The sequence below is a fragment of the Oryx dammah genome, unplaced genomic scaffold (assembly GCF_014754425.2).
Source record: "Oryx dammah isolate SB20612 unplaced genomic scaffold, SCBI_Odam_1.1 HiC_scaffold_28, whole genome shotgun sequence".
Classification (NCBI taxonomy): Eukaryota; Metazoa; Chordata; class Mammalia; order Artiodactyla; family Bovidae; genus Oryx; species Oryx dammah.
In genome coordinates, this window is record NW_024070212.1 from 91713214 (window position 1) to 91727212 (window position 13999).

General features: G+C 35.2%; 1 protein-coding gene across 16 annotated transcripts in view; it reads left to right on the top strand.

Annotated features, from left to right (window-relative positions):
* TUT4 (terminal uridylyl transferase 4) overlaps positions 1-13999 on the top strand; it is a 136317-nt gene that overhangs the window by 68541 nt on the left and 53777 nt on the right. For all 16 annotated transcript variants that reach the window (XM_040231117.1, XM_040231127.1, XM_040231129.1 and 13 more), the window contains exons 7-11: positions 816-867; positions 3063-3132; positions 4513-4639; positions 11503-11622; positions 11794-12006. In XM_040231117.1, coding sequence (XP_040087051.1) covers positions 816-867; positions 3063-3132; positions 4513-4639; positions 11503-11622; positions 11794-12006 — 582 coding nt within the window. The remainder of the gene's footprint in view (positions 1-815; positions 868-3062; positions 3133-4512; positions 4640-11502; positions 11623-11793; positions 12007-13999) is intronic.

Below are 13999 nucleotides of genomic sequence, written 5' to 3' on the forward strand. Positions count from 1 at the left end.
AATTTTGAAATCATACCTCTGTGTTCAAATCTTGGCTGCAGAGGAGCAAGTTGCTTGACCTTCTTGAGCTTCAGTTCTTAATTTCCAAGATAGGAATAATAACTTTTATATTAAATAAGGTGATATATACCATATATTTTTGTATAGTACCTGGTACATTATGGGTACTTTTAATAAGTAGTGGCTAGAGCCATTAGCAGAATACCAGTGTTGTTTAGCATTGCTAACATTGCTTATTTACTGATACACCAAACATTTAAAATAATTAGTTGACATTTTTTGTGTTTTGAATTTTTTGAATAATAAGTTTATGCTCAAGGAGGTTTGATTTGGGTGAAAGGTTTTTGATGTTTGATTTCTAGTCTGAATCAGCTGTTAACTTTTTTTTAAATAGCAGCAAAGAACACATTTAAGGTAAATATTTGACATGGTTGTTATTTAAAGTAGTATTTTAATCTAAGCCTGTTAGCCATGCTGCCAATTGTCAATATCCTTTAAATTTCTTATCTCAACAACTTCTCTTTAGAAATCGTATGGTAATTTCTTTTTCATTTGTTTTGATATGAGATTGCAGACTTTTGTCACTCTTAAGAACTCATTAATTCTAGGAGTGTTGCTAGAATAATAGCAGTACATGATTTACTAGATTCTACTTCCATGAATAAGATCTCTTAATATAAAAGTAAAACAGTATTCTGTTTTCATTATTTTAAAATGCAAAGCATTATTTTACTTGTGTTTAATGAATGATCTCTAAAGTTTTGCAACTTGAAGTTTAAAATTAGTATATTGGTTTAATTTGAAACTTTTTTTAGATGAATCATCCAGATCTTCTGATACAAGTGCTTGGAATTTTAAAAAAAAGTGGTGAGTTTTACAAGTTGCTTTCCTAAAGAAAGTTCTCTAAAGATATATGCATTGTGCTGGTTATGTATGACTATTCAAGTTAAACTAAAACTGCTAGCATGTTTGAGTCATTGATTAAATTCAGATATATCCATATACATACATGTATTTAATAGGTTACTAGAATATTTACATGTTGGTTAGATAAAAAGCATATTTAAAATCGACATATTATAAACTATTGCCTTTTGGGTAATTTTAAAATTTTACCTTTGAATATTATGGACAGTTCTTGGGTAGAAGGAGACAGAAAACCTACAGTCATTAGATTGTTGATGAAGGAAGATTTAGGGAGAGACTTGGGGAAAAATATGTGTGTGCATTGAGTAAATATGTTTTTTTCCCTGCTTAAACAATATTACCCATTTATAGTACATCAACCAAATTATACCTAATAAGTTTTTCATATATGGCCCTTCTGTCTGGATTGATTTTTATGTAAAAATGACATTCATATAAGTAAAAATACTTTTTGAATAAAAATTGTAAAAATTATATCTTTTTCAAAGTAAATCCCAGATCATGTAGTACAGTCTGCAGTACTATTCTCTTGGTTTTATTTGCTGCTTTTCTTGTTTTAAAGTAAATGCTTAAGAACTTAGAATATGAAGCCAGACTTTCCAGACTCAAATTTTAGTTGTACCACTTACAGGTTGTGTGTCCTTTGACAAATTAACTGAAGTGTTAATGCTTCAGTTTTCTCATCTGTAAAATGGCAATAATTTAGTATCTTTTTGATAAAAAGGTTGTTTATGAGGATGAAATGGGTTAAGCCATAGCTTAGAAAAGTACCCAGTATACAATAACTTCTTATTAAATTTCTGCTGCTGTCATTGTTATTATTATTACTATTATCATCCTAAATTTTATGAATCAAAATTACCTGTCAAAAATATTTGCATTTTGGCTTAGCAGAGATAGCTTATTGACTTTAGCCATACCTTCTTATTGGCTCTAGTGTCAGTTCTGAACTTCTTTTCCTCTCTCTCTCTGCCCTGTCAGCTCTCCATTATTTCTCAGCTTTTGGCCATTTTTTCAGGGAAATTTTTAAGGAATTATTTTGGTTCAGTTTAACCTGTGAAGGGATTTTAATATCATTTTCTTTTGTAATAAATAGCTAACTCTCATTGTGTAAAAGCTCTAAAGCATATTATTGATAAAAGCTTTTACCTTTTTAGACTCACTGCAGTTCACTGTCAACCTGGCAAAAATATTTACAATACATATTTCCACTGAAATAAATGGATAGTACATCTTAAGTGACACAGCATAGGTTTTCAAGATTTAGTCTGATTGATGGATTATTCCCTCCATTATATGCCCTCTGTGTTCTTTCAGGACCTACCTCTATCCTGTTATCTACAGGATTTATTTGCAAATTCTTGATTGAGCTCTTTGTATTTATTCATTGTCATATCCACCATGCATAATACAATTCCTGATATATGGCTCTTCAGCACATTTGTTTTGAATAAATTAATTTCAACAAGTACTACTAAGAGATTTTCTTTAAACTTCAAATGAGATAATGTTAATCCATCTATTTTTGTTTAGATTAGATATTTTATGGTGTGGAGCCTACCTTGGAGATGTAGAGAAAGACTTCAGAGTGGAAGTGTGCTTCACCTGTTAGTCCTTCCTTAGGAGCTTTGATTGGGCAGACTCTCCATATATTAACAGCAAATGAGGCCAATAGAGTTAGCCTTTTACTGCCATGGATAATTTAAAAGAACTATATTGTCAAAGCGTTGTAGGTTCTCATTTCGTGACTCCTGTGGAAGTAGCCTTCAGAAGTAAGTGATGTCCTCCTCTGTTTACTATATGAAGGTTTAACAACTTTGACTAGATTGTATACATACTTAGAAATATTCAAACTTTTAAGGATGTTAAAACCTTTCTTCTTAAGGTAATTACAATGTTCTGATAGTACTTGGAACTCTGCCTATCTGTGGTTTGTGATAATACAGCAGATGACATCGAGAGAGATAAGAGATTCTATTGGGTTGATGCTCAAACAAGAACATCCATCATCTTATGGATTATCCACAGAAGCACTGAGAGTGATTTTTAGAAGGAAACTATTACATGTTTACCATAGAGTAAACATTTGACAGTTGTTGACATTAGCTTACCTGTTTTATTTTTTTCCTTATTAGTATTATATGTAGATGTGGAATCTGATTTTCACGCTAAAGTTCCTGTTGTGGTGTGCAAAGATCGGAAAAGGTTGGTAACAGTGAAGAGAAAATAAAGATTTTTTTTTTTTTTTGAAATAACAGCAACCAGGTATGCAGTGAGTATTTCTAAGAGAGAACATTTTTGTTTTAGATTTCTCCTTGGAATAACTTGATTAAGCTAGTTTCTATTTATTAAAAATAGCAAGCCTGCTACAAGCTTTTGAACAAGAAATGGAGTTACCAGAGAGTTAGAAATAAAACGTTCTAATGCAAAACTTTTCATTTTTTTATTCACCCAACAATATTGAGCACTTACTGTATGTTAGATACTGCTTTGCTTTCAAACTTTTGCTTTCTTACTTTTATTTCAAAGTAAGAAATAGTCTTTCTTCTCAAGGAGCTCACTGTCTATTAGAATTTAGTTTTTAGTTCACTGAAATTGAGGTGTCATTGGAGATGACTTTCTATTCAGATATTTATAGGACTGAGGCAGCAACATACCTTTGATAAAGGAAACTACAATAATCCTACTTGAGACCAATGTGGGAGAGATGGAAACAGTACAGAAATAATAAAGTGTTCTTTTATTGATTATTTATCATTATTTCTTGTATTTTAAGATTCCTATGCTTATTCAAAGCTAGAAGGATCTATGAAGATCTAGTTCAACTTCCTTATTTTCTAAATTTGAAAATTGAGACCTTAGAGTGAGTAAGTGATTTATCCAAATTCAAATTATTCAGGGGAAAGTTAGAATTGGAATAGAAGTATTAATAATTTCTAGTGATTTTTCTACCACATTGTGTTAAATTGCCTTTGTGGCAACCTCAGTCACATTCTCCCTGCCACCAAAATGTTTCTGCTATAATTTTGTTTAAGGTATCTCTTACTTTCACTTAAATATAAGCATACTTGTGGATTAATAGATAAATTCTTTCTAATCTCTAATCTGGAAATAGCCTAACAATAAAATCTTAAAAGTTGGATAGTAAAAATTAGATATAAGAAGTATGGCTAGTTCAGTATTTCATATTTTGTTTTTATTATGTGCAAAGCAAAAAGAATGGACTAGGAAATATGTTGCATTGTTTAACACTGATGTGATCAGTGTCTTTTGCCTCATATAAATAAAATTTTGATTAATCATAATGTAGCTTTTGAGATTAATTTTTCATGATCTTAAGTACTAATTACTTAAGATTATTTTTTTCTGAAGTATAAATGAACAGATAAAACATCTTTATATGGAACTCTAGTGATGGAAATGATACATAGTTTTCAGTTAGCTGTAAGTTTATTAAAATATTTGTTTTTTATTATGACTTCTTAGGTGTTAACTATGGATACCTGGAAAGTATAGCCACAGGATTTGAAATATTCTGGTTTTTAAGGTATTAATATGTGAAATTTGTTTCTTTTTCATTCACAGTGGTTTACTTTGCAGAGTGAGTGCAGGAAATGATATGGCATGCCTCACTACTGATTTGCTTGCTGCTCTTGGCAAAATGGAACCTGTCTTTACTCCTTTGGTGTTAGCCTTTCGCTATTGGGCTAAGGTATGTGGAACAGAAGGGAAAAGTACTTAATATTTAGATAACTAAGGCTTTTTCTTACACGAATATATAACATAAATCATAGTGTTGTGGGGACAAAATAGTTATCTCTGCTGAACAGAAAGTGGTATGGCAGGTTCTGATAATGGAATGAAAATAAAGTTTCACAGGCATGTGGAGTTATTTATAGTTTTAGAGTATTATAGTTCATTCTCTTTTATGCCATGTAGAAGTATTCTCTTATATCTACACTCAGGTTTTCACTCTTACTGTAAGTTAAAGTTGTAAGGTTGTAAGATATGGTTATGCAAGTTAAGATTCTTGTGTTTGCATGTTTTTTTCCCAGTTTCTGTCTTAGAATATTGTTCTCTTCCCTCTTAAATTGTTGATAACCTGCTGCAGTTTTTGAATGGGAAACTGCTAAGATTTAGGTATCTGAGTTTCCTAAATTAGAATTAACTTACATTATTAAAGGCTGTAGTTCCCCCTCTGCTCCCCCTTTCTACCCTTGGAGGTAGCAAGAAGTGGTAATTACCAGTATCAGTCCAAATGACAAGAGAGAGAAATTTTAGCTTTTTTGTATACTGTTCATCAGTACATTTACTTATTAGACTAGTGGTGAGTAAATTCTCTGTCTTACACAAAGAAGATGAATTAAAGGGATAGTGGTGGAGTGATAACTTGAGAACAAAAACAGACAGAGGATTCTTTTTAAATATTTTGCCTCAACTTTTGATTGGGGGACTCTCCCCATAGTTGGGGCAGAACCAGCTGAGTGGAACAGCTTAAAAAAATAAGAAACCATCAGAAGCCTAAAGTTGGGGTGTCTTCATACGTAAGGCCTTTGTGTTTGTTATTCCCTTCATCTACAATGTTCTTACCCCCACATATCCATGGGTTAGGAAAATCCCCTGGAGAAGGGAATGGCTACCCACTCCAGTATTCTGGCCTGGAGAATTCCATGGACAGAGGAGCCTAGCAGGCTATAGTCCATGCGGTTGCAAAGAGTGGGACACAACTGAGCGATTTTCACTTTTTCCACATATCCAGAATGGTTCACTCTTACTTTTTTTCAAGTTTCTCCTCAAATTTCATCTTACCAGAGTTTCCTGTTCCACCCTGTATAAAATAGCATTGTCTCCATCACTCTCTCTGCCTTTTCCTTTTTAAATTTTTTTCATATCATTTCTTACTACCTGCTATACATATATTCATGTATTCTTTATAATTTGTTTTCTTCTGTGAAATTATAAGCACTGTGAGGATAGGAATTTTAGTCTGTTTCATTATTCATGGTAGGTCCCAATGTTTCTCATTTTCCTGTGCCAGCTCAGAGTAGGCATTTAATAAATAATTGTTGAATACATGAACTAGTTCTTCAAAAAGATTTTTAACTCTTGGAAGTGACTGGGAGAGGTGAACCAGTCTAAATAAAATAAAAGCAAGTGGAATATATGTAAGATATCATCGTAAGAAAAGCTAATATATTGTGACCATGTAGGGTTTATTTCAGGAATATAACAGTAGTTTAATATCAGGAAATCTGGTAACATAGTGTATTATATTAACAGTTTGAAGTGGAATTAACATCATAGATGCTGATAAGGCATCAGTTCAGTTTAGTTCAGTCGCTCAGTCGTGTCCGACTCTTTGCGACCCCATGAATCGCAGCACACCAGGCCTCCCTGTCCATCACCAACTCCCAGAGTTCACTCAGACTCATGTCCATCGAGTCAGTGATGCCATCCAGCCATCTCATCCTTGGTCGTCCTCTTCTCCTCCTGCCCCTAATCCCTCCCAGCATCAAAGTCTTTTCCAATGAGTCAACTCTTCGCATGAGGTGGCCAAAGTACTGGAGTTTCAGCTTTAGCATCATTCCTTCCAAAGAAATCCCAGGGCTGATCTCCTTCAGAATGGACTGGTTGGATCTCCTTGCAGTCCAAGGGACTCTCAAGAGTCTTCTCCAACACCACAGTTCAAAAGCATCAATTCTTCGGCGCTCAGCCTTCTTCACAGTCCAACTCTCACATCCATACATGACCACTGGAAAAACCATAGCCTTGAATAGACAGACCTTAGTCTAGACAGACCTTAGTCAGCAAAGTAATGTTTCTGCTTTTGAATATGCTATCTAGGTTGGTCATAACGTTTCTTCCAAGGAGTAAGTGTCTTTTAATTTCATGGCTTCAGTCACCATCTGCAGTGATTTTGGAGCCCCCCAAAATAAAGTCTGACACTGTTTCCACTGTTTCCCCATCTATTTCCCATGAAGTGATGGGACCGGATGCCATGATCTTTGTTTTCTGAATGTTGAGCTTTAAGCCAACTTTTTCACTCTCCTCTTTCACTTTCATCAAGAGGCTTTTTAGTTCCTCTTCACTTTCTGCCATAAGGGTGGTGTCATCTGTATATCTGAGGTTATTGATATTTCTCCCGGCAATCTTGATTCCAGCTTGTGTTTCTTCCAGTCCATCGTTTCTCATGATGTACTCTGCATAGAAGTTAAATAAGCAGGGTGATAATATACAGCCTTGACGTAGGCTTCCTTAAAAAAAATTCTTAAGTAAACTAGAAATGGAACTTAATGACTGTTTTCTAAAACCCCCAAACAAAACAGAAGCAAACACCATCAAAAAGGTGAATTGCTTAAGCCATCTGTGTTAAAATAAGGAATATTACAGAGATGTTCAGCAATGATGTTATACATTGTTTTGGAGATTTTTTTAAAAAATGCAGCAAGGAAAGAAGACAAAGTAATGAATGTAAATACTGGAAAAACAAAATGCTCTTTTTGCTAATGATATGATTGTATACCTAGAAAACTCAGGTTAAAAACTACTAGAATTTGTGATGACTAAATACAATATAAATGTATAAAAACCAGTAGTTTTTCTCTGTCATAAAAATAACCTTATAGAATAGACATAGGGAGCAATATTACCTCATGACAGTGATACAAATTATAAAATACTAAGGAATAAATTTAATTAGAAAGGTACAGGAAGATAATTATTGAATGGTGAAAACAAACTCTAAGCAAATTTATTTTTTGAGAAAACATTTGTTAAATGCTTCCTGTGTGCTACATACTGTTCTTAGGTGCTGGAAACATCTAACACAATGAACTGAGTCCTTCTGTCGTGAAGCTTACATACTTGAAGAATCAGACAAATATATAAACAAATATATAAATAACACAATATGTGGTAGAATTTAGTGCCATTAAAATGAGATGGTGTGTTAAGAGTGTGACATTTCATTGGATGGCAGGGAAGTCTCTTTGAGGATGTGGTATATAAACTCAGACCAACGTAACTAGCCACTTGAACATCTGTGGGAGTAGCATCCAAGGGATAGCTCGTACAGAGCCTTGAAGGTGAGAATGAACTCTTGAGAAGCAGAACAAGGCAAGAGTGGCTGGAATGAAGCGAGTAAGAGTGGAAGTTGTAGTGGATGAGGTCAGGCAGGTACTTGCAGTGGTAAGGAACTTGTATTTTTATTGCAGTGGGAAGGCATAGGATGAGTTTCGTAAGCAGTGTGTGACTTGATGTGATTTCTGTTTGGAGAAGGTCTTTCTGGGGTAAAGAGTAGTAATGGGGAACCAATTGAACAGGATTTTGTGGTAGAATAGCTGGAGAGGATAATGACTTGTGTTAGGTTAGTGGATATAAGATGATGGCATTTGGTTCCATCACCTCATGGCAAATAGATGGGGAAAGATGGAAACAGTGACAGACTTTATTTGGGGGGGCTCCAAAATCACTGCAGATGGTGACTGCAGCCATGGAATTAAAAGGCTCTTGCTCCTTGGAAGAAAAGTTATGATCAACCTAGACAGCATATTAAAAAGCAGAGACAACTTTGGTTTTTCCATTAGTCATGTATGGATGTGAGAGTGGACTATAACGAGGGCTGAGTGCCAAACAGTTGATGGTTTTGAACTGTGGTGTTGGAGAAGAATCTTGAGAGTCCCTTGGACTGCAAGGAGATCCAACCAGTCCATCCTGAAGGAAATCAGTCCTGAATATTCATTGGAAGGACTGATGCTGAAGCTGAAACTCCAATACTTTGGCCACCTGATGCAAAGAGCTGACTCATTGGAAAAGACCCTGATGCTGGGAAAGATTGAAGGTGGGAGGAGAAGGGGATGATAGAGGATGAGATGGTTGGATGGCATCTCTGACTCAATGGACATGAGTTTGAGTAAGTTCCGGGAGTTGGTGATGGACAGGGAAGCCTGGCGTACTGCAGTCCATGGGGTCACAAAGAGTCACACATGACTGAGTGACTGAACTAAACTGACAGATTTGGGATAACTTTTATTAGTAGGACTGGCAGAGGTAAATGACGTAAGAATTGAGGGAAACGCTGAGTGATGACAACTCCTAAATTTTTGGAAAATGCAAAGATACTAAGTTTTTAGATAGAGATGATATCCCTGAAATGTAAAATCTTCTTAAATTAATTTTCAGGTATGCAGTAGTTTAAATTAGAATCACCAAGAATTCTGTAAAAAATTATAAGATAATACTTTAACTTAGTATGGAAGAATAAATGTTTGAGAGTAGCCAAAATAATTCAGAAAAAGAAAACTAGTGGAAGAAGATGTACTTTACCTTATAAAACTGCTTTAGTCAAGTATATACCATTGGCATAGGGATAGACAAATAGATCTGTGGGGCAGAATAGAAAGCCCAGAAGTAAATCCTAGTGTAAATGAAATTTTAGTCTATGAAAAAATAAAATATTTCATTTCAGTGAGAAAACAATGGTTTAATAAATGGTGCTGTCACAATGTATCTTTCTTAAAGAAAATAATGTTGGACCCTTAGCACACTAAATGCAAAAATAAATTCCACTTAAATGAAAATTCAGAATTTTAGAAGAAAATTTAAAAGAGTATATGTATATAACTTGTAGATTGGAGAAATCTTTTCACCGTGGTAGGAAACCTAGAAGCTATAAGCATCTTTAACTATATAAACATTAGTATATTTTATAGGATAAAAGTACCATAAATAATGCCAAAGCAGATTAGGAAAAATAACATTTTTCAAATGTATATAACATATATAAAGGGTTATTATCTATAACGTGAAAAGAGCACATACAAATTGATATGTGTTGTTGGAAACAGAAAAATTGGCAAAAGACTTAATAGTTCAGAAAAGAGCAAATTCAAATCGTTAGTTTAGTTCAGTTCAGTTCAGTTCAGTCGCTCAGTCGTGTCCGACTCTGTGACCCCATGAATCGCAGCACACCAGGCCTCCCTGTCCATCACCAACTCCCGGAGTTCACCCAGACTCATGTCCATCAAGTCCGTGCTGCCATCTAGCCATCCTATCCTCTGTCGTCCCCTTTTCCTACTGTCCCGAATCCCTCCCAGCATCAGAGTCTTTTCCAATGAGTCCACTCTTCGCATGAGGTGGCCAAAGTACTGGAGTTTCAGCTTCAGCATCATTCCCTCCAAAGAAATCCCAGGGTTGATCTCCTTCAGAATGGACTGGTTGGATCTCCTTGTAGTCCAAGGGACTCTCAAGAGTCTTCTCCAGCACCACAGTTCAAAAGCATCAATTCTTCAGCGCTCAGCCTTCTTCACAGTCCAACTCTCACATCCATACATGACCACAGGAAAAACCATAGCCATTGCATAACCTAGTAGCACAAGGAAATGCAAATTGAAGTAACTATTAGATATTACATCTCACCCATCCTGTTGACAAATTTTTTAAAAACTGTTAACACCTATACAGCTGAAACTACACAACTTTGTAATTCAACTATATTTGAATTAAAAAAAAAAAACTGGTAACACCTAGTTTTGGAAACCATGTGTATACAGTCTTGTTACAGATGAAAAGAGGAAATTTTACACTGATTCTGAAAAACAGTATTATCTATTAGAATTTTAATATATCACATTTTAAAATCCAGCAAACACTTCCCTGGTAATATAGCGCATAGAAATGAGCACCAGCACTCAGGAAAATGTAGAAGAATAAACACTACAGTATTGTTTTAAAGTGGCACAAACTGGGAACAAAATGTAAAAGTCCTTGGGTGGGGGAACTATTGAATAACCATTCAGACCATAGTCTGTAATTCAATCATTTAAAAGGATACGTTAGACACATGCTGATTGACTAAGGGCTTCCCAGGTGGCTCGGTAGTGAAGCCTCTGCCTGCTGGCACAGGAGGCGTAGGAGACACAGGTCAGCCCTGGGCTGGGAAGACCCCTGGAGGAGGAAGTGGCACCCCCCTCCAGTGTTCCTGCTGGAGAACCCCATGGGTGGAGAAGCCTGGCGGGCCACAGTCCATAGGGCCTTTCTTGCAAAGGGCTGGACATGACTTAGCAACTGGGCACACAGTGGACTGACAGGAACTTTCTTGGTGCATTGTTAAGGAAGAATTATAAAATACAGAGAGATAACTGTAATACACAATTTTAGTAACACAGTGACAAAAATGTATTTATACAGAAAATTTAGAATTCTGTATTTATATAGAAAATTGGTATATATGTATATTTGTGTATGGTTGAGTATATAAAAAGGCATGGAAGAGTACATAGAAGATTGTTAACATTGAGACAGAAGTGGGAAATATGAAAATTATATTTTTTAAAGCTGTCCACTATGGGTGATATGATTCCATTTACCTAAAAAATACATGTCTTCATATGCAATAAGGAGATGAGTTGATACCAATTTATAAATCAGGGTGGTGTGATTTCAAGTAATTCCTTATATTTTTCATTATTTGAACTTTTAACAATGATTATGGAAGGAAATAAAAGCTACTTTTATTTTGAGGGGAACAGAAAGAAAGTTAAATGGTGGTTCTTTTTTCTCCTCTTCATTTTGCAGTTGTGCTATATTGACTCCCAAACTGATGGTGGAATCCCTTCTTACTGTTTTGCTTTAATGGTGATGTTTTTTCTACAACAAAGAAAACCCCCTCTTCTTCCTTGCTTACTTGGAAGTTGGGTAAGCATGAGTTTGTAACATGTATGTGTATGTATGTATGTATGTAGTTTGCTCTTGCAGAGTACTCTGTTTATACATGTAAAGCTGGATTTCTGGTTTGTCTATTTGTTCATCTTGGTTTTTTCTTTTCATAATTTTTTCACTACCCATCTGGAATGCCTTTTTATATAGATTGAAGGTTTTGACCCAAAAAGAATGGATGACTTTCAGCTGAAGGGCATAGTAGAAGAGAAGTTTGTGAAGTGGGAATATAATTCAAGTAGTGTAACTGAGAGAAACTCAATTGCTGAGGAAAACAAAGCTAAGGCAGACCAGCCGAAAGATGATACCAAGAAGACAGAAACAACTAACCAAAGTAATGCCAGGAAGGAAAAATATGGCAAAGTAAGCTTATTTTTTTTCTGTTTTTGGCTTTTCTATCTGTAGAATTTGTGATGCCTTTGATTAAAGCTATTTTAATAGTAGATTGACTGACTGACCTTAAGTAAACCTCTTGGCCTCATTTTCCTCATCTATAAAGTGAGGGGTTGATCTGGTTTAGTTTTTCAGTACCAAGATTCTTTAATGAATTCATACCTCATTTTGAAAGACTTGTGTTCTTTGAATCATATCAAGGTAATTCTTTGTATCCTTTTCATTTAGATAGAAAAATTTTCCTTTAGAGATGGGCTGTGACCAAAGCTTTAGTATATGGTTATACTGATTATGTTGCCAGATTGGTGGCTAAATGAAGACCTTATGCTTCTTTAGAGGGTAGCTTGCTTATTTAATCATTCAGCATTCATTTATTAAGGACCAGCTATGTGCCTGGCATTATCTTGAGTGCTAGATAACCCAAGATGAATATTCATGGATGATTATGTCCTCTAAAAGTGTGTAGTCTTCTATAGTAGACAGACACGTTATTACAAAAATTATATTACACATATCATTGCTCTAGCTATACTGAATTATATGTAGTTCCCTAAACTCATATTCAGGTCTTCCACTTGCCTAGACTACCTTCTACCCTTTCCTTAAACCAGCAGTACTCCCAGCTAATGATTTTGCTTATTGCTTCTCTTAGAAAACTGAAGCAATGAAAAGAGAACTTCCCATTCCTACCACCAGCTCCCACTCTTTGCACTCACATATTCTGCCTTGCTACCTACTTTCATAAAGGAACTTCCCCTCTTGTTGTCTGAAGTCATTTTCTTAACTTGTGTATTTAGTCTTATGTTTTCTTGTTTATTTTAGAACACTGCCCTAGCAATTCTATCCTAGGTTACCAATTTTTCATTCTCTATTGAATCATACATGCTTTTGTTTCTCCCACTTGAAAGAAAAATCTTGCTACTACTTCCCTTCCCAGCTATTTCCTTGCTCCCTTTTGAAGAAAACCTTGAAAGAATTGTTTATGTATACTATTTCCCAGTTTCTCTGTTTCGTAATTCACTCTACTCAGGCTTTGATCCCCATCAATCTACCAAAACTTGTATCATCAGTGTCCTCTGCATGGCTAAATCCAATAGGCATTTCTTAATTTTTATCTTTTTTAATTTGTCAGCAGCATTTGCCAGTTGATCATTTCCTTCTCTAAAAATCTTCTTAACTTGACTTTCAGCATACCACACCCATGACTGGTTATTCCTCCTCAGTCTCTTTGTTGGTTCCACCTTTCCTCTCCAATCACTTTAATGTCCTCAATCCCCCTTTTTTTTGTGTCTACACTCCCTTGATGATCTCATCCAATCCCATGGATTACTTCTCTCTTTCATACCCCATACCAAGCCTATCAGGAAGTCCTGTCATCTCTACTTCAAAATAAATCCACAGTTTGGCCACCTCCCCTGTTACCATCTTGATCCTAGCCATATGATCTTTGGCCTGGATTACTACCACAGCCTCATAAGTTTCCTTCAATTTACCCTTCCTTCCCCATTTTATAGTCTGTTCTCAACACAACAATCAGAATTGTTCTTCTAAAACTTAAGTCAGATCATGCCCTTCTCCTTCCCCACCCTCCAGTTGCCCCTCATTTAATTTAGAATAAAGGCCAAAGAGTTCTTACTGATTAGCTCTGTTTCCTTCTCTCTCTGCCACACTAGTTTTCTTTTTAAAACTATTTACACTACTACTTTATCCTACTTTAGTGTGTTTGCTTTGTTTTCTGTTCTTAGAATACTTTTTCTTTTTTCAAATCAAACCTTCTCAATAAGTCCTATCCCGACCATTGTATTTTAACACTGAAATTTCCTGCTTCCATATCCCATCTCCTTTACTAAACATGCTCAACTTTTTCTTATTTCCACAACACTTTTCTTCTTCTAATTTACTGTGTAATTTACTTATTAAGTTTGTTGTTTATTATCTTCTTCTAGTTTACTCTAGACTGTAA